Below are 19,838 nucleotides of genomic sequence, written 5' to 3' on the forward strand. Positions count from 1 at the left end.
GACGAGCCGCCGTCGGCCTGATACGACCCACCTGACAGACAAAATACTTTATATAATACTTTGATCAAATTAAAATATTTAAAAATAAGTATAGATTTAAAAAAGTAAACAAAGTAAAAAAACTAATTGAAATAATAAATGGTGAGGACAGAAATATTTGGAAAGTATAAAAATAAAACAAGTAAACAAAAATAAAAACACATTTAAATAATAAATAAACCATGAATATTCAATAAAAATGTATATTTCAATATTAAAGAAAATCCGAAACAAAAACATAAAAAAAAAAAAGTTCACGTATAATAAATAAAAATGAATGAGAATCGGACAAATGTCTAAAATAAAACAACATAATAAAGTAGATGAATCAAATCAGGAACCTGTTTGACGGCGTACAGCAGGCGTCCGTAGCAGTACACCATGACGAGGACCGGGACGCCCAGACAGAAGACAAACAGACAGATGATGTACGAGTGAGAGCCGGACGACCTCTCCGTCCACGTCACAGAGCAGCTGGTCCCGGCTCCCTCCAGACCGTAACTGCTCCAGCCCAGTAAGGGGGGCACCGTCCAGACCACCGAGTACAGCCAAGACCCCCCCACCGCCAGCAGGGGCTTCCTGTAGTCCGACACCTGCTTGTTGTACACCATCAGGGTGCTGTAGCGCTCGTAGGACAGGACGGCCAGAGAGACCAGAGACACGATGCCTGATGGAGACAATGAGAGGAGGACATGTTGGATTCAAGCACCTGAGACATTAGTCTCTGTCAGGCAGAGACCACAGGATGTAGGCAACGGAGTCATAGCCATGAAGACGGGACGGAGGCGACCACGACAACCGGACGTAACACAACGTGACCTAGGCGACCGCAGTGACCAGATTATAATGTACACAATATTGTGATCTTCTACTTGAACAATACATGTCTAAATCTCCAGATAAAAGTAAACAGGTTTGGATGTGTGTAGCTGCTCATGATGGCGTAATATCACATCATGATAATAAACACTGATAAGCTCTCAGTGAACCTTTTCCAGCAGACTGATCTCTTCTGACCCAAATCTCTCTAATTCCGTCCTCACAGAGCGATTAAGTCCTGAACCGTCCCCCATGAGGGTCTGATCCGCATCATCAGGTCTCAGGAATCAACACAAGTCCACCAGAGTTCTCAGACTGGTTCAGTTTGACCACAAAGTAAGAACCTCTTGTTATCTTTTAACATTGAAGATTTCCTTTTATTATATTCATATTTAATATGTGAACTCTTCTTTAACAGAAATTAAAGTTCAAGTACTTAAATACTGTACTTCACTTCTCAACTTAAGTATCTGCTGCTTTCTACTTTCTCCATATTAATAATCGTTAATATTTTTATTATTATAAGAGAAGAAATCGTGACATTTTTAGGCAAGAAGTCATAATATTTAAAGAAAAATGTCAGAATGATGAGAGAAAAAATGTTTTTTGTTGGCCCCTGAGGGTCTAGTCTGGATGTCATGTCAGTAGAAACAGTAGAGTCCACCATGTTTACAGAACACACAGGTCATGTGACCCCGAGATCAAAGACAGGAGCAGAGGGAGGTGTCACTCTGACGACTGAAGAAGTTATTATTAATAATCATAATTAATGTATTAATTTATCTCCTTTAACGGGACTGAAAAACAGTTTTACTGTGAATATGATGTATTTAACTTCATTTATATAGTTTATACACACAAAGTTAATAAATACATGTTGATATATACTGTATAGATATAATGTAGATGTATAAAGTAAATACAGTATATAAGGTTGATCCAGAAGTAGATTTATAGATAAAGTTGGTATATGTAAATTGTTAAAGAGTTATATACATACAGTTGATATCCTACCTATGATATATACTACTTACTGTATATTCCATGTACTCTTACTCACCGAAGCACGAGTTGATGAAGCCGTACCACATGCAGCCGCTGCGGCCGTACAGCCAGCGGCTGCGCAGACTGGACGCGAAGCTGAGCGTCGTGCCGCACACGCAGACCAGCATGTCGCTGACGCTGATGTTGAGCAGCAGCATGTTGACGGGGGTCCGCAGGGTCTTGAAGCGGCAGAACAGGACCAGGACCAGCAGGTTGTTGAGGAAGCCGAACACCATGACGGAGCCCAGGAACACCGACACCACGCGGTGGCCGCCGCGCGACAGACGCTCGTGCGGCGTGTCGCTCCAGTCGTGCTCCAGAGAGGACGGCGGTCCGCTGACGTTGGTCGTCAGGTTGGCGTCGCTCACCTCGGGGAACATCACGCGGAACCGTGCGTAAAGGTGAGTCGCGAGGTTTTACGCACGGCATTTAAAAAAATTATATATATTTAAATTATATATATATATATATATTAATTATATATATTTTAATTTTATATATATATATATATTAAATATATATTATATTTTTCCTCTTTCAGGAGTAGAGAGCGTGACTTCTGCTGCAGCTCAACGCCTGCAAGGCATCATGGGAGATTTGATTTAGTTAAAGTTTTGTGGTTTTGGTTGAAATCAACATTACTACCAAGCTGGAGGAAGAGAAGAAGAAGAAAACGTGTTGAAGGAGAAGAAGACATTCAACATGGCCGACGTCCCTGAGGAGCTCCATCTGGAGACCACAGCTGTCACCCCCTCCAGCACCAGACCTGGACCCAGCTGATCCTCAGACCTGGACCCAGCTGATCCTCAGACCTGGACCCAGCTGACCCCCCAGTCCTCAGACCTGGACCCAGCTGACCCTCAGACCTCAGACCATCAACATATGTATTGATACGTTTCACTTGTTACTTACTTCAGTAAAAGTACACAAGTATTATAAAATTCTGGTCTGAGATGGACCTCTTGGAACTGGTCTGAGATGGACCTGAGGACATTTGGAAACAGGCTGAGATGGACCTGTTGGAACTGGTCTGAGATGGACCTGAGGACTGTAGGAACCAGTCTGAGATGAACCTGTTGGAACTGGTTTGAGATGAACCTGTTGGAACTGGTTTGAGATGAACCTGTTGGAACTGGTCTGAGATGAACCTGTTGGAACTGGTCTGAGATGAACCTGTTGGAACTGGTTTGAGATGAACCTGTTGGAACTGGTCTGAGATGAACCTGTTGGAACTGGTCTGAGATTAACCTGTTGGAACTGGTCTGAGATTAACCTGAGGACAGTTGGAAACAGTCTGAGATGAACCTGTTGGAACTGGTTTGAGATGAACCTGTTGGAACTGGTCTGAGATTAACCTGTTGGAACTGGTCTGAGATTAACCTGAGGACAGTTGGAAACAGTCTGAGATGAACCTGTAGGAACCGGTCTGAGATGGACCTGAGGACAGTAGGAAACAGTCTGAGATGGACCTGTTGAAACTGGTCTGAGATGGACCTGTAGGAACCGGTCTGAGATGGACCTGAGGACAGTTGGAAACAGTCTGAGATGAACCTGTAGGAACCGGTCTGAGATGGACCTGAGGACAATAGGAAACAGTCTGAGATGGACCTGTTGAAACTGGTCTGAGATAGACCTGTTGGAACTGGTCTGAGATGAACCTGTTGGAACTGGTCTGAGATGAACCTGAGGATAGTTGGAAACAGTCTGAGATGAACCTGTAGAAACCGGTCTGAGATGGACCTGAGGACAGTTGGAAACAGTCTGAGATGGACCTGTTGAAACTGGTCCGAGATGGACCTGTTGGAACTGGTCTGAGATGAACCTGTTGGAACTGGTCTGAGATGAACCTGAGGACAGTTGGAAACAGTCTGAGATGAACCTGTAGGAACCGGTCTGAGATGGACCTAAGGACAGTAGGAAACAGTCTGAGATGGACCTGTTGAAACTGGTCTGAGATGGACCTGTAGGAACCGGTCTGAGATGGACCTGAGGACAGTTGGAAACAGTCTGAGATGAACCTGTAGGAACCGGTCTGAGATGGACCTGAGGACAGTAGGAAACAGTCTGAGATGGACCTGTTGAAACTGGTCTGAGATAGACCTGTTGGAACTGGTCTGAGATTAACCTGTTGGAACTGGTCTGAGATGAACCTGAGGACAGTTGGAAACAGTCTGAGATGAACCTGTAGATACCGGTCTGAGATGGACCTGAGGACAGTTGGAAACACATCCTCATCCTGAAGATCACATTTCCTCTGACATCACCTCCTGAAAGTCAGACCACAGGGTTCACGTGTCCCACGCTTCGTCTCCCTGTCAGACAAACATCAGGCTTTAATTTTCCGTCTTTACCCCCGAGGAGAGGCGTACAGCTGTGGTTTGATCCAGATGTTCGTGGGATGTTTGGGCCTCAGGAGGTTCAGAGGAAGATGAATTACATTTAAAGGTGAAATGTTTTTAGACGGAAGCTGAGAGCAGCCAAGTTTATTCTTTAAAAAATAAAAGATGTTTTTTAAATAACTCGTCTTCACAAAATAAGAGTTGTTTGAACAAGGACTTGTTCAAATGGTGATGTGGTTGAAAGATCCGGAAAATGCCAGTAAGTGGACTTTGAGTTGTTTTGACAACACTGGATATTTATGCTAAATGCTAAAGCTAATGTTAAAAACAGTTGTTGCCCCATTGTTGCTCCGTCTCTTCCCCCATTGTTGCCCCGTTGTTGCTTTGTTGTTGCTCTGTCTCTTGCCCCGTTGTTTCCCCGTTGTTGCTCCGTCTCTTCCCCCGTTGTTGCTCTGTCTCTTGCCCCGTTGTTTCCCCGTTGTTGCTCCGTCTCTTCCCCCGTTGTTGCTCTGTCTCTTGCCCCGTTGTTTCCCCGTTGTTGCTCCGTCTCTTCCCCCGTTGTTGCTCCGTCTCTTCCCCCGTTGTTGCTCCGTCTCTTGGCCCGTTGTTGCCCCGTTGTTGCTCTGTCTCTTGCCCCGTTGTTTCCCCGTTGTTGCTCCGTCTCTTGGCCCGTTGTTGCCCCGTTGTTGCCCCGTTGTTGCTCTGTCTCTTGCCCCGTTGTTTCCCCGTTGTTGCTCCGTCTCTTCCCCAGTTGTTGCTCCGTCTCCTGGCCCGTTGTTGCCCCGTTGTTGCTCTGTCTCTTGCCCCGTTGTTTCCCCGTTGTTGCTCTGTCTCTTGGCCCGTTGTTGCCCCGTTGTTGCCCCGTCTCCTGGCCCGTTGTTGCCCCGTTGTTGCCCCGTTGTTGCCCTATTGTTGCCCTGTCTGTCTGCTCTCTGTGTGAAGGTCAGGCTGAATGCAGCTCCCCTCAGGCTTCATTATCTTCATCATCATCAGCTGATCTAAATGCAGATGTTGCGTTGCCAGCTGAGGCGTTGCTCGTCACAGGAAGTGTGAAAACTGAACGTGTGATCTTCCTGCAGGCTGATCTGAGAGCAGCTCCGTCTTTCACTCGACTTTGAGGGTTTCAACATTTAAATAAGAAGAAGAAGAAATGTTTTACTTTATATCAGAATCATATTAGTTAGTTATATCATATTTTTTATATTAGTTATATTATCTATATTTAAATTATATGTCTATTATATTATTATATTATAATGTTATTTACTATATTATATTAGTATCATGTATTATAATTGTATTTATTTATTGTATTAGACCTATAGTATCATATAATATTACTAATAAACCAGTGTTTTAATTCATGGCCACAATAATGAAGCTGGTTTATTGATCTACAGGTTAAATATTAAATGAATATGAGGTATTACATAAATATTCGTTAAAAAGTGTAGAAATACTCAAAATATCAAAATATACTTCAATAAGTTTGTAATAAATATGATTTGTTTCTCTGTTAATCATCAAAACATCTATTGTGTCTGATAATAATACATTCAATAAGTCATATATAATTATCTGAGTGCTAAATGATCACTGACAACATTAAACATTAAATATTAAATTGGAGTACGCTGATCCAATGCTAATGTGTTAGCAGTTAGCTCACGTCCGTGAACCCGTGACTGCACCCAGTGAAGGGTTAAATATATTGTTTATGTTTTATTAATAATCCTCTGTACCTCTGAGATGTAGTACAGTATAAAGTACAATATGTACCTCTGAGATGTAGTACAGTATAAAGTACTACATGTACCTCTGAGATGTAGTGCAGTATAAAGTACAATATGTACCTCTGAGATGTAGTGCAGTATAAAGTACAATATGTACCTCTGAGATGTAGTGCAGTATAAAGTACAACATGTACCTCTGAGATGTAGTACAGTATAAAGTACAATATGTACCTCTGAGATGTAGTGCAGTATAAAGTACAATATGTACCTCTGAGATGTAGTGCAGTATAAAGTACAACATGTACCTCTGAGATGTAGTACAGTATAAAGTTTACTTTTGTTCCAGCAGATGGCGCCAAGTGACTGGTTTCACAGTGTGGTATTAGTACTTCTACTTCAGTGAGGTAGTAGTGTAGTACTGTCTCTGGTAGTGGAGTATGTTCATAGTGTAGTACTAGTACTTTACTTCAGTGAGGTAGTAGTGTAGTACTGTCTCTGGTAGTGGAGTACTTTCACAGTGTAGTACTAGTACTTTACTTCAGTGAGGTAGTAGTGTAGTACTGTCACTGGTAGAGGAGTACTTTCACAGTGTAGTATTAGCACTTCTACTTCAGTGAGGTAGTAGTGTAGTACTGTCACTGGTAGTGGAGTACTTTCACAGTGTAGTATTAGTACTTCTACTTCAGTGAGGTAGTAGTGTAGTACTGTCTCTGGTAGTGGAGTACTTTCACAGTGTAGTATTAGTACTTTTACTTCAGTCAGGTAGTAGTATTAGTACTTTTACTTCAGTGAGATAGTAGTGTAGTACTGTCACTGGTAGAGGAGTACTTTCACAGTGTAGTATTAGTACTTCTACTTCAGTGAGGTAGTATTGTAGTACTGTCACTGGTAGTGGAGTACTTTCACAGTGTAGTATTAGTACTTTTACTTCAGTGAGGTAGTAGTGTAGTACTGTCACTGGTAGAGGAGTACTTTCACAGTGTAGTATTAGTACTTCTACTTCAGTGAGGTAGTAGTGTAGTACTGTCACTGGTAGTGGAGTACTTTCACAGTGTAGTATTAGTACTTTTACTTCAGTGAGGTAGTAGTGTAGTACTGTCACTGGTAGAGGAGTACTTTCACAGTGTAGTATTAGTACTTCTACTTCAGTGAGGTAGTAGTGTAGTACTGTCACTGGTAGAGGAGTACTTTCACAGTGTAGTATTAGTACTTCTACTTCAGTGAGGTAGTAGTGTAGTACTGTCACTGGTAGAGGAGTACTTTCACAGTGTAGTATTAGTACTTCTACTTCAGTGAGGTAGTAGTGTAGTACTGTCACTGGTAGTGGAGTACTTTCACAGTGTAGTATTAGTACTTTTACTTCAGTGAGGTAGTAGTGTAGTACTGTCACTGGTAGAGGAGTACTTTCACAGTGTAGTACTAGTACTTTTACTTCAGTGAGGTAGTAGTGTAGTACTGTCACTGGTAGTGGAGTACTTTCACAGTGTAGTATTAGTACTTTTACTTCAGTGAGGTAGTAGTGTAGTACTGTCACTGGTAGAGGAGTACTTTCACAGTGTAGTATTAGTACTTCTACTTCAGTGAGGTAGTAGTGTAGTACTGTCACTGGTAGAGGAGTACTTTCACAGTGTAGTACTAGTACTTTTACTTCAGTACTAATGATGAACAACAACAGTAGTCAGTGATGAGAATAATACAGTGTTATATACTAAAGGAGACATTCTACTCAGTGAGTACTTGTGATACTCTGAAGTACTTCTACCTGTAGAACACACGCAGGCTGATTATCTCAGCACGTGTTTGTGTTTTGGATCCTTCAGCGTCTCGTGTTACAGACAGTAGAGTATTTATATATACATGACATATACATATACATACATATATATATATAAATATATAAATACATAAATATAACTGTGACCCACTTTTCATGAGCAGCTGCTTTTCTCATCGTTTCTATTTTAGACTTTTATTCCATCTGATGAAGAGTTGATGTCTTCATGTCTTCATGTCTTATATAATAAATATTATTATTACAAACTAAATCACATAACTTCTAGTTTGTCCTGCGTACCATCTGTATAAATATACATACATATATAAATTAAATATAATCATGTATAATGTAATAGGAATTAAATATATGAATTCAAATTAAATAAATATGAATAAAATATAGAAATTGAATATAGAAAAATAAATACATAGATATAAATTAATCATTTAATATAATTAATTATATAAATATATAGGAAATATATATATATAAATACAAATCAAATATATGAATTCAAATTAAATACATAAATATAAATTATTTACAAATATATAAATACATGTAAACATAAATGTAATACATGAATATAAATATACATTGAATATATAAATATGAATGAAATGTGAATATGAAGTAGCTGCCTGCAGTCAGCTGTTGCTGAGGTCCCAGACGTTCCTTCTGTTTCTCGTCGCTCTATTTAAAGCCTGGATCTGGTTCTGGTCCACTTTAAGTTCTCAGAGACACGTTAACGTCTTCGTCAACTTCAAACCTCTCAGATAAACGTCTCTCAGCAGGCGACTCGGCGGTCGGTCGGGTTTATAATTCATCATGTTCATAAAATACTAAACAGAATAAAACAGGAGGCAGAAACTGGTTCATTGTCACGTCGATTTTTAAATTCTATGAAATGAATATAGAATAAAAGAAAATTACAATTAAAAACTGGTAGTTTTGTGCAGAAATGTCTTTTTTAAAGTAACTGATTATTATTAAGTGAGATCAAATAACAACGCTGATGTCTTCATGGTTTCATTGTCTTATATGTGGCACTGTTCACACCTCATACCCGGATCAGAAACAGCTCCAGGTCGACCTCCTCGTCCTCCTCACGTCCACAGACAGACCCGATGACAGCTTCAGTCTGTTTCCCAGCATGCCTCAGTGCAGCTGGGTCACCCTCAGAAACATGAACCCCCCCCATATACAAAAAACCCCCTCTTGAACTATTCCCGTCCTCTAGCCTCCATTTACACCAACAGACGGCTAAGTAAGGCCAGGAGGCGTTCACTGACCCCGGTAAATATAGGAAAAACATGTGCACCGCTAAATACGGACTCTCCTCTCAGGCTGGAAGAGTCCCTGAGAAAGGACAAGGACAAAGCTCACAATCGAATGAAACCTTTATTCACACAAACAGACATTTCAACGTTACAGCAGAATCTGAAATCAACTTCAGAGTTCAAGTTTTCAGTTTTACAAAGAGACGAACACAATAAATAATCTAGACTTTGTCTAGACTTGAATGACGAGTGCGAGAAAAAAATAGAAAAGTATAAAAAGTCAAGTACAAAAACGTTCCCGAACGATTGCACGACTCCTCAAGAACCTGAAGTTTGTGATAAAAGCAGCAGCACCTCTGTTTTTTTACTTCCTGGTCTACAGTCCAGTCTTTGTTCCTTACTGGTCTTCGTCGCCCCCCTTTCTGAAGTCCATCCTAGCCAGCACCACCTCCGCCTCCTTGGTGTCCACGCTCAGGTGCTCCATGTTCTCGTAGCCCGGCTCGGGCCCCTGCAGCTGGGCCCCCCCCACGGCGGCCTGCCGGGCCTCCTCCTGCAGCTGCTTGGCGGCGAGCAGGAACTCGGCGGCGCTGCCGGACTTCATGTTCTGGTCCAGCTTCTCCTTCAGCTGGTCGCCGAGCTGCAGCTGCTGCTTGTACCGCTCCGCCAGGCTCCTCAACGAGGACACTTTGCTCTGCTCCTCCTCGGCGACCCGCTCCAGGAGCTGGCCTTTGCGCTCCTCCAGGATGGCGAACAGCAGGTCGAAGCTCTCGCCGAGCCGCCTCCTCTGCAGCTCGCCATTCTCCCGGACGCGCTCGCAGGCGTCGTCCGTCTGCGTCACCGCGATCTGTACGCGGCCGTTCCCGGCGACGAGCTGCTCCACGGCGGCGCGCAGCTCGTTCTTCTGGCTCTGGTACACGCCGTGCAGCGGCGACACCTCGCAGTCCTTGTGCTGCCCGAACACCTTGCACATGGAGCAGGTGGGCGTCTGGCAGCTGACGCAGTAGATGTTGATGCGTTCGTCCTCGTGGTCTTTGCACATCGGCTCCTTGGCGTCCTTGTCCTTCATCGGCGGGTCCTCGCCGCCACCGTCGCCCCCTTTGCTCTCCTGCTGCTGCTTGTACATGTCGATGATGTTCTCCACCAGCAGGTTCCTCTGCAGCCCGTACACGCCGTGCCGGTCCAGGATCACCTCGAAGCGGCAGGTGGGGCAGCGGAAGGTGCCCCCGGAGTAGTGGTAGGGGTTCTTGGAGTCGTAGAGGTCGTTGGCGCAACCTCGGCACAGGTTGTGCTGGCAGGGGAGGATGACCACGGGTTTGGTGAACATTTCGAGGCAGATGGGGCAGCTGAGCTGTTTCTCCAGACTCTCCATGGGGCCGAGACCGTGAACCACCTGACTCGTCTGGATGTCCATCGTCTTCTTCTTCTTCTGGTCCTGGAGGGTCTCTGGGTCTCTTCTTCTCTGGGGTTTATTTCTATCTGCCGGCGTCAGAAGCCCCTCAGCCTTTATACCCTCGAGGGGCCGGACCTAACACCCCCCCCCCCCCCCACCGGCTGTTTGTCACACCGGTTCTGAAATAGACTCCCAGCATGCCTTACTGAGGACTGGACCCCCCCCCCCCCCACAGACTGCAGAGTCATCCAACAACATGAGTCTGTTTACGTCACTTGTGTCTACAATTCATGTTTATTTATATTTATATAGAAACATTTCCCTTTAAATGCAAACAGACAATGTTAAGATAACATCTAGGAGCAACTTTATACGAGTCCAGACTGTCTGACCCTAAATGTTCCTGTTTGTGTGTTTGTGTTACACAACAGCAGCAGTGGGTGAGCAAACAGTCATGTGGACGGTGGAGACCAACAGGTTGAGCAACAAACAGCTGCAGCTTCATGGAAGCATAAACATCGAAACAACGTGTTCCAAAAACATTTCAGCGAAGGGATCAACAACATCGGAGCAACTTGTTCCACAACATCAGAGCAACGTGTTCCACAACATCAGGGCAACGTGTTCCACAACATCAGAGCAACTTGTTCCACAACATCAGAGCAACGTGTTCCACAACATCAGAGCAACTTGTTCCACAACATCAGAGCAACGTGTTCCACAACATCAGAGCAACGTGTTCCACAACATCAGGGCAACGTGTTCCACAACATCAGGGCAACGTGTTCCACAACATCAGAGCAACGTGTTCCACAACATCAGAGCAACTTCTTCCACAACATCAGAGCAACTTCTTCCACAACATCAGAGCTACGTGTTCCACAACATCAGAGCAACGTGTTCCACAACATCAGAGCAACTTCTTCCACAACATCAGAGCAACGTGTTCCACAACATCAGAGCAACTTCTTCCACAACATCAGAGCAACTTCTTCCACAACATCAGAGCTACGTGTTCCACAACATCAGAGCAACTTCTTCCACAACATCAGAGCAACGTGTTCCACAACATCAGAGCAACTTCTTCCACAACATCAGAGCAACTTCTTCCACAACATCAGAGCAACGTGTTCCACAACATCAGAGCAACTTCTTCCACAACATCAGAGCAACGTGTTCCACAACATCAGAGCAACGTGTTCCACAACATCAGAGCAACGTGTTCCACAACATCAGAGCAACTTCTTCCACAACATCAGAGCTACGTGTTCCACAACATCAGAGCAACGTGTTCCACAACATCAGAGCAACTTCTTCCACAACATCAGAGCAACGTGTTCCACAACATCAGAGCAACTTCTTCCACAACATCAGAGCTACGTGTTCCACAACATCAGAGCAACGTGTTCCACAACATCAGAGCAACTTCTTCCACAACATCAGAGCAACTTCTTCCACAACATCAGAGCAACTTCTTCCACAACATCAGAGCAACTTCTTCCACAACATCAGAGCTACGTGTTCCACAACATCAGAGCAACTTCTTCCACAACATCAGAGCAACGTGTTCCACAACATCAGAGCAACTTCTTCCACAACATCAGAGCAACTTCTTCCACAACATCAGAGCAACTTCTTCCACAACATCAGAGCAACTTCTTCCACAACATCAGAGCTACGTGTTCCACAACATCAGAGCAACTTCTTCCACAACATCAGAGCAACGTGTTCCACAACATCAGAGCAACTTCTTCCACAACATCAGAGCTACGTGTTCCACAACATCAGAGCAACTTCTTCCACAACATCAGAGCAACGTGTTCCACAACATCAGAGCAACTTCTTCCACAACATCAGAGCTACGTGTTCCACAACATCAGAGCTACGTGTTCCACAACATCAGAGCAACGTGTTCCACAACATCAGAGCAACATGTTCCACAACATCAGAGCAACATGTTCCACAACACACACTCACACACTCGTGACTTCACTTCTACTTCCTGTCTCAGTTGTTTAAATAATGAACTGAACCTCATTCCTGCACAGCTGATCACGTCACATGTTCATAGCCTGTTATACTCCAGTACAAGTACTAATACCACACAGTGTACTACTCTCTTACAGTACAAGTACTAATACCACACAGTGTACTACTCTCTTACAGTACAACTACTAATACCACACAGTGTACTACTCTCTGACAGTACAAGTACTCAGTAAAGTGTCTGGTACGGGACGCCAGGAATGTTGACCCCCCCCGACAGAGGGGGGGGGGGGGGGATCAACAGAGAGGTGTTCAGTTTGTTTCTTCTTCTGTGGTGGGGTCAAAGATCACGGCTCCTTAATATAAATACAGTACACACAGTACACAGTACTGTACTACATGTTTGTGTTTTTATACTTCATGACCAGTTGGACCAGACTTTCTTCTTCATGGCTTTGATCCTCAGGGAGTCTAAACTGATCCCGGTTCAGCTCCTCTGGGTGATGACTCGCTGAGGACACACGTCTGTACTCGTCTCCTTGTGAGGATCCTCGCTCACATCCTACATTCCTCAGGCTGAACCAGAACCCTGAACCACAGAAGAAGAACTGCAGTGATGTCACCGCTCTGTGATTGAGGCTGTCACACAGGTGTGAGCTCTCACAGGTAAACACAGCTGAAGCCAGCTGTCACAGGGACCAGGCTGAAGCGTCGAGGAGCTTCTCTTCCTCCTGCTGTTAGAAACACAGTAAGTCGACCCTTTAGTGGAAATATTCAAACACTTTTTGAGATCAAACTGTCGCGTTTTTCTGAGTTAAATCAGCAAAAATCCTCCAAACGAGACGATGATCTCATCAAAGTACACAGAATAAACACAACATCTGTCTGGTGTTTTTATCTACACAGAAGCATTAAACACAAAAACACGACGATCATGTACATGTACATGATCGCGTACATGATCATGAACGGGTTCATGTACATGAACGCGTTCATGATCATGTACGCGTTCATGTACATGAACGCGTTCATGATCATGTACGCGTTTATGTACACGTTACTGAGACGAGATTAAACACAAAAATCACATCTAAACAACCTGAGACTGAAAATAAGAAACAAACAGAATAATTTCTTGTGTATTCAGTTATTTTAATACATAATAAATATTTTATACATAATACATAAAAATATGAATTTCACCAAATATAAAAACGTTTAAACAAAATAAATAAACTTCTTCATAACGTTGTTTAAAAATGTAACACTAAATATTAAACTTTAATAAAAACAAACTTTTAGATAAACATGAAACTAAATCAGTAAAATAAATATATTCACAGAATATAAAATACTTCATATTTACAGGTTTTATTGAACAAAGGAGTTCTTCTGTGGTTTCTTCTGGAGTAGATACAGATCAGGTTTCAAGCTCAGAGTTAATGTACCGTACTAATACTAATACTATGATGTCTTTACTGGATAGTGTTCCTCAATGTTGAAGTAACGTTTGCTGGATACATGAAGTGAAGTAAATACTACGATATCCCCAAAACAGAGTTCCCAGGTTTTTAAAAAGTACTCCCAAGTCCGAGAAGTACTCCCAAGTCCCGGGAAGCTTTGACATCAGGAGAGTCTTGTCCACCACCACGACCCACACCATCAAGGTGTTGGACCATCAAGGACCAGCAGCTGATGTGGTCCACCTGGTCTGAGTACTAAGTACTAAGAAGTGTTCCAGAGTTCACCAGCTGAGTCCCTGAGGGATGCGAGTCCAGTGGTGGTTCCTTGAGGAGGTTCTTGGGAGGAACCGCCGTCGGACCCAATAGGTGGTTCCTTAAGAAGAGTTCACCACCGAGTAGTCCGTCTCTGAGGCGTGTGAGCCGTCGATGAGCCGGGCGAGCCCCGTCCTGGTGGAGTACTTAAAGATGAAGGCCTTCATGAGGTCGTAGCGGTAGTTCCTGTTCAGGACGTTGTACAGGACCGGGTTGATGCAGCAGTGGACCAGCGAGAAACACTGCGTCAGGTGCAGCGCCACGTCCAGGAAGTTCTCCAGCCGGCAGCTGAAGGGCAGCACGTTGAGCAGCGACAGCGTGTCCAGCAGGAGGACGGCGTGGAACGGTAGCCAGCACACCAGGAAGACCGCGATGTAGGTGAGGACGATCCGCCGGCTGATGCGGCGCTCCTGATCTGCGCTGGGGGGGAATCGCCGCCGCCAGGAGGAGGTAGAAGACGGAGATGACGGGGAACGGGATGGCGAAGCCGAGCACGGTGAAGCTCAGCTGGACGCCCACCATCCAGTCCCTGGGGCGGTCCGCCGGGTACACCGGCCGGCACACGGCGCCGTCGTGGTGCGACGACTTCACCGCCTGCAGGAAGTAGGTGTCGGGGACGGAGGCCGCCAGAGCCAGCAGCCACACCAGGACACAGATCAGCTGGCGCGCCACCTTCCTCCTGCGGCCGTCGGGGGCATTGGCAAACCGCGCCACGGACAGGTAGCGGTCCGCGCTCATGCAGGCGAGGAAGAAGATGCTGCTGAAGAGGTTGACGCTGAAGACCAGGTGGGTGAGTTTGCAGGCGGCGTCTCCGAACGGCCAGCGGCCGCCCTGCAGCAGCGAGGTCACCCACACCGGCAGCGTGGCCACGACGCACAGGTCGGCCGCCGCCAGGTTCAGGACGTACAGGTGAGTCTCGTAGCGGTTCCCGCCGGACCGCAGGTTGACCCAGACCACCGGGGCGTTGGCGGCGAGCCCCACCAGGAAGATGAAGACGTAGAGGACGGAGAGGACGTGGAGGAAGGCGGCGTGGCCGACGGTGCCCGAACACACCAGCGTCTCCACGTGGGACAGGTTGTGGGCGTCGCCCGTCAGGTTAAGCTCCTCCCACAGCTCCATGAGCTCGCCGATGTCACTGGCACTCAGACTCATGATGATGTCACAACCTGGAAAACTAGAAGAAGACAACCGTTAGTTACTTCTTCTTCTTCTTCACAGACCGTCTGTTGATTATTGATTAAAGTGACACACACACACGCACGCACGCACGCACGCACGCACACAGATGGACGGATGTCCGGAGGTCAGGGGTGAAATGATCCAGACATCATTAATAAACTGAAACACTTTGTAACTGACAGGAAACAATGACTTATGTGTGTGTGTGTGATCAATAGTAAGAATTCAGTTCAATTGAAGTTCACTCCGAGGACGTAAAATGATCTGAAAAAAGGAGCTTTTTTTCTGATTTAGTTGACAGAAAATATTAATATTAATAATAATATTTATAATATTTAATGGCAGAATAATGAATCAATAAAACCACTTTAACATTCATCAGGAAAAACATAAAAATAATAAACATCGTTAAAGTATTATTTTATTTAAATGTGCGGCTCACAACCTTCAAAATAAAAGCTTTCTGTCAAAGATAAATATCTGTAATAAACGTTAAGAACAAAAAGATATTCATAACATAAAATGTTTAACTTCAGACTCTAGTTTACTCTGTTTATGTTAATGAGCTCTGAGAAGAAGCAGCAGCTGGGAGGTTCATTCAGAGGCTCCTGAACGCACCATCAAACCACCATAAACCACAGAAGAAGTGCTCTTAACGGGCCATAAAGCACGGAACGAGCGCAGAAGACTTAAGGATTCTGAGCTCATCTAGAAACGTGAACAAGTTAAAACAGAGGAATGTAATAAACAACATAAACTCTACAGTTCAGCTCATATATCTGACCCCGTTGTGTATGAAAAGATGATTTAAGTCAATTTGTTTAATTTTAAGATTCAGTGAGAATTAATGAAAACATTCAAACTCAGTGTTAAAATCTGCAGATTAAGGTTTTGATGTTCTAAACCGCTTATTACACATTTATGACGACTTTTAAAGAACAAGCGCTTTAATTCGGCTCACATGTTACTGTATTTAAATGTGAGATTTGACTGAGATGAAGAGGTGTTCGGTGAAGACTCGCGTGCCGAATACACCAGAGGACATACATGATGACTCATAACGCTGAATCATGTTAATAACACACGTGCGTAAGACGTGAGGTCTGTGTAAACGTTAGAATGACTCGTTTCCGGAGGAGTCCGGTGAGGAGCGGCACGAGCCGGCTGTACCTGCTGTCACGTGAGCGATGGAACCAGACTACGTTCACTTTATTCACGATTTAACGAGTTGACAACACTTACGGGTCTAACGGGGGAATTTAGGTCCTCTCGGTGAAGTCCGGGTCCCGGTGCGGGTTTAACGGTGTCTCCGGCCGATAGCGCGAGGCAAGTGCGAGACGGACCGATGCGGCTGGCTCCCTGAAGACCCCCTTCTCTCTACTTCTCTCTTCTTCTCTCTGCATTTAAATAAGAAGAAGAAGAAGAAGAAACGCCCACAGAGGCTCGAGGTGATTTATTGCGGTTTTCAGCTGCGGGACAAAACAAGTGAAGCACGTGAGAAAGAACTGCGGGTTTCTATTGAACCCGCAAACAATAGCGTCACATATGTGTGACGTCTAGGGTCTGAAGAGGTCTACAGGGTCTGAAGAGGTCTACAGCAGGGGTGCCCACACTTTTTCGGCTTGCGAGCTACTTTTAAAATGACCAAGTCAAAATGATCTACCTACATTAAAAATGTTGAATATCTATTTATTTATATATATATATAAAGTATATATATATATAATTATATTGTAAATATAAAGTATACTCAGTGTATATATATATATATATATATATACACTGAGTATACTTTATATTTACAATATATGTTGGCGTAACTTGCATAACTGCATGAACCCTTATGGCACAATACAATTCTGTACATCTTTGGTCATTACCTTACTCTGATGAATTGGCCAGAGTTGCATCGTCCGGACAGTAGCTGCTGGTAGCCCGCCTCAAGCAGACTTCAAATGATCATCAGTCATGGTGGAACGGTGTATGGACTTAATGTTCTTCATGTGGGAAAAGGCTGACTCACATAAATGAGTAGAGCCGAATAATGCAGTCAAGAAGGGATCACATGTCCTCATGTTTGGGTACTTTTCCTCTGTGAGAAAACTGTCCATGAGCCCTGGACTTCAGCTGAATGTCAGCCTGCAGTGTCAGAATCTCATCCTCCACTCCAGACGAGTTCAGGTGAAACAGCGTTGCAATGTTTGATGCGAGTGAATCAACCTCAATATCTTCCCGAAATGTGCAGCACATAAGTGTAGCGACTGGCTCGAGTAAAGCAAAGTCTCGAAAGCGTTTGTCAAACTCTGACAGACACTTGTCAATCTGCTCTGTGTAGCGCGCACTGTCAAGTTACGCGCACGCCTTCCGTTGAGTCTCCAGCTCTGACGCGAGGTTTTGGACGTTTCCCAAATCATGGCGCTGCAGCTTTAGCTTCTTTACTAGAAATAAATTGGAAGGCTAACTAATTAGCTCGCCGGAGTTTTGCAGTAGCTCGCGCGGTTGACCGCACATACGTGGTGACCCGTGTGTTAGAAAATCATGTGGCAAATCTAATTTGTTTTGAATGGCATGAGAGCTACCCGCACTACCTCCGCGATCGACGTATTGGGCACCCCTGGTCTACAGGGTCTGAAGAGGTCTACAGGGTCTTCAGGGTCTAAAGAGGTCTACAGACCTGGATCAGGACTCCCTGTATACAGTTTAAACTTCCTGTTGTCAGTCAGGGGTTAGAGAAGACCTCCATCAATTATACATGTGTGAGGAGGAGACCAGGAACAAGACCAGGACCAAGATTAAGACCAGGACCAAAATGAGAACCAGGGTTTTAATATTTGTTTTCTGGTCTGGGATCAGGTCTAACCCTCCAGCTGCTCAAACAGGAAGTGCTCGTTTCCCAGACAGGAAGTGGAGACAATGCGCTGCACCTGATTATTTTACTATTTACTTCCTGTTTGATCCTGAGAAAATAAAGGTTCTCACACACCTGATACTTCCTGTGTGTGTGTGTGTGTGTGTGAGAGAGAGTGTGTGTGTGAGAGAGTGTGTGCGTGTGTGTGTTAGTGTTTGTGTGAGTGTGTGTGTGTGTGTGTGTGTGTCAGACTTCATGTAGGTCTGTTTTTAATGTGTACTGTCCATTTAAATCTATTCTAATAATAATTAAACAATATTTAAGAACGTGTGTTTAGTTTGTAGAAGAAGAAGAAATGTCTCTTCTTCGTTGGTGTCGCCCTCGTTGGAAATTCGCGACGGACGGTTTTGGTTTGAACGGAGTTTGTTTTTGATGAACGCAACATTTGAAGTTTTTGAGTTGTTTGTTTTATAGAACTGAACCCACACACACTCAGTGTGACGTACCTCAGGCGGGGATCGAACCCGCGGCTCCTCGTGGATGGTCTGAGTCCTTCTCCTCTGGACCAGCTGTGATCAGAGATAAAGAAACTTCTCCTTCATCAGAGAACAGTTCTCTCCCTCTACATGTATAAACATATATCTATATCTATAGATATGTTTCTTGTAAAATGACCCGAACCAATAAGCTTTTCACAATAAGAGACATTTCACAATGTAACGTATTTATTGGTTGGGATCATTTCACAACAGGAAACAGACCAGTGTAACCAGTGGGATTTGAACCTCCAACCTTTAAGATGGTGGATCAGCTTCTCTGCCGGCTGAGCTCTTCACAGAAACACGCGATATCTCATTGACGTCTCAGTCCACTCTGTTTCTGCACGTTTCAGGTTTCAGGACGTTTAAAGTAGAATTAGAAACATTAGAACACATGAAAGTGTTTCTATTGTTTCTGTGTGTTCATGTTTCAGAGTGAACTTTAAATAGAAACATTAGAACACGTGAAACCAGGGGTCTTCAACGTGTTTCAGGCCAAGGACCCCAAACTGATAGAGAGATGGAGCAGGGACCCCCGACTATGTATATATTGTATAACATTGTGTTTTATATTAAATGGGCCCAGTGCCATGTATAAACATACCTCTTTACTGTGCATTCAATACTAAGCTATTCACATAACACACAGGTTCATATATTCATGTCTTTATGTTAAACATGTGAGAGGTACAGTGAGTAGGGAGGCCGTGCACTGCCATTTATAAACACACCTTGTCAGCTGATACCAATGCCAACATCAACATTGTCTGTCAATCACATGATAATCATCATACAAGCTGTTCAGACTGATGTTTTCATTTTAAACATAAATGTGGAAACTAGAATGAGTGATGGCCTATTAGTGCCACTGCCATGCATAAACATACCTGTTATCCTGCATACAATACTCAACTATTACAACAATGGACACATTCATGTTTGGAGAAAAAATATATCTATATTTTTTTTTTAAATTGTCTAATTAACCAAAGATTTCGCGGACCCCCTGCAGTACCTCTGCGGACCCCCTAGGGGCTGCGGACCCCCTGTTGAAGACCTCTGTATTAAAGTGTTTCTATTGTGTTTCTCT

The 19,838-nt window shown here is 44.1% G+C and overlaps 2 protein-coding genes and 1 pseudogene across 2 annotated transcripts in view; all 3 read right to left on the minus strand.

The window, feature by feature from the left end:
* Positions 1-2,282, minus strand: part of LOC142953083 (opsin-3-like) — a 2,567-nt gene extending 285 nt beyond the window's left edge. Inside the window, exons 1-3 of the mRNA XM_076095152.1 lie at positions 1,919-2,282; positions 381-706; positions 1-46 (exon numbers count right to left, since the gene is read on the minus strand). The exon at positions 1-46 is cut by the window's left edge and continues 285 nt beyond it. Coding sequence (XP_075951267.1) covers positions 1-46; positions 381-706; positions 1,919-2,282 — 736 coding nt within the window. The remainder of the gene's footprint in view (positions 47-380; positions 707-1,918) is intronic.
* A 7,146-nt stretch (positions 2,283-9,428) lies between these two features.
* LOC142952996 (E3 ubiquitin-protein ligase TRIM63 pseudogene) lies at positions 9,429-10,442 on the minus strand (annotated as a pseudogene).
* Positions 10,443-13,563: 3,121 nt separating this feature from the next.
* Positions 13,564-16,742, minus strand: LOC142952864 (atypical chemokine receptor 3-like). The gene is given in 3 exon segments (XM_076094857.1): positions 13,564-14,610; positions 14,612-15,356; positions 16,604-16,742. Coding segments are annotated over 2 exon segments (1,089 nt in total). The 5' UTR covers positions 15,335-15,356; positions 16,604-16,742; the 3' UTR covers positions 13,564-14,244.
* Between the last annotated feature and the right edge of the window lie 3,096 nt (positions 16,743-19,838).

The sequence above is a fragment of the Anarhichas minor genome, unplaced genomic scaffold (assembly GCF_050575085.1).
Source record: "Anarhichas minor isolate MPS153535 unplaced genomic scaffold, ASM5057508v1 ptg000018l, whole genome shotgun sequence".
NCBI classification, from domain to species: domain Eukaryota; kingdom Metazoa; phylum Chordata; class Actinopteri; order Perciformes; family Anarhichadidae; genus Anarhichas; species Anarhichas minor.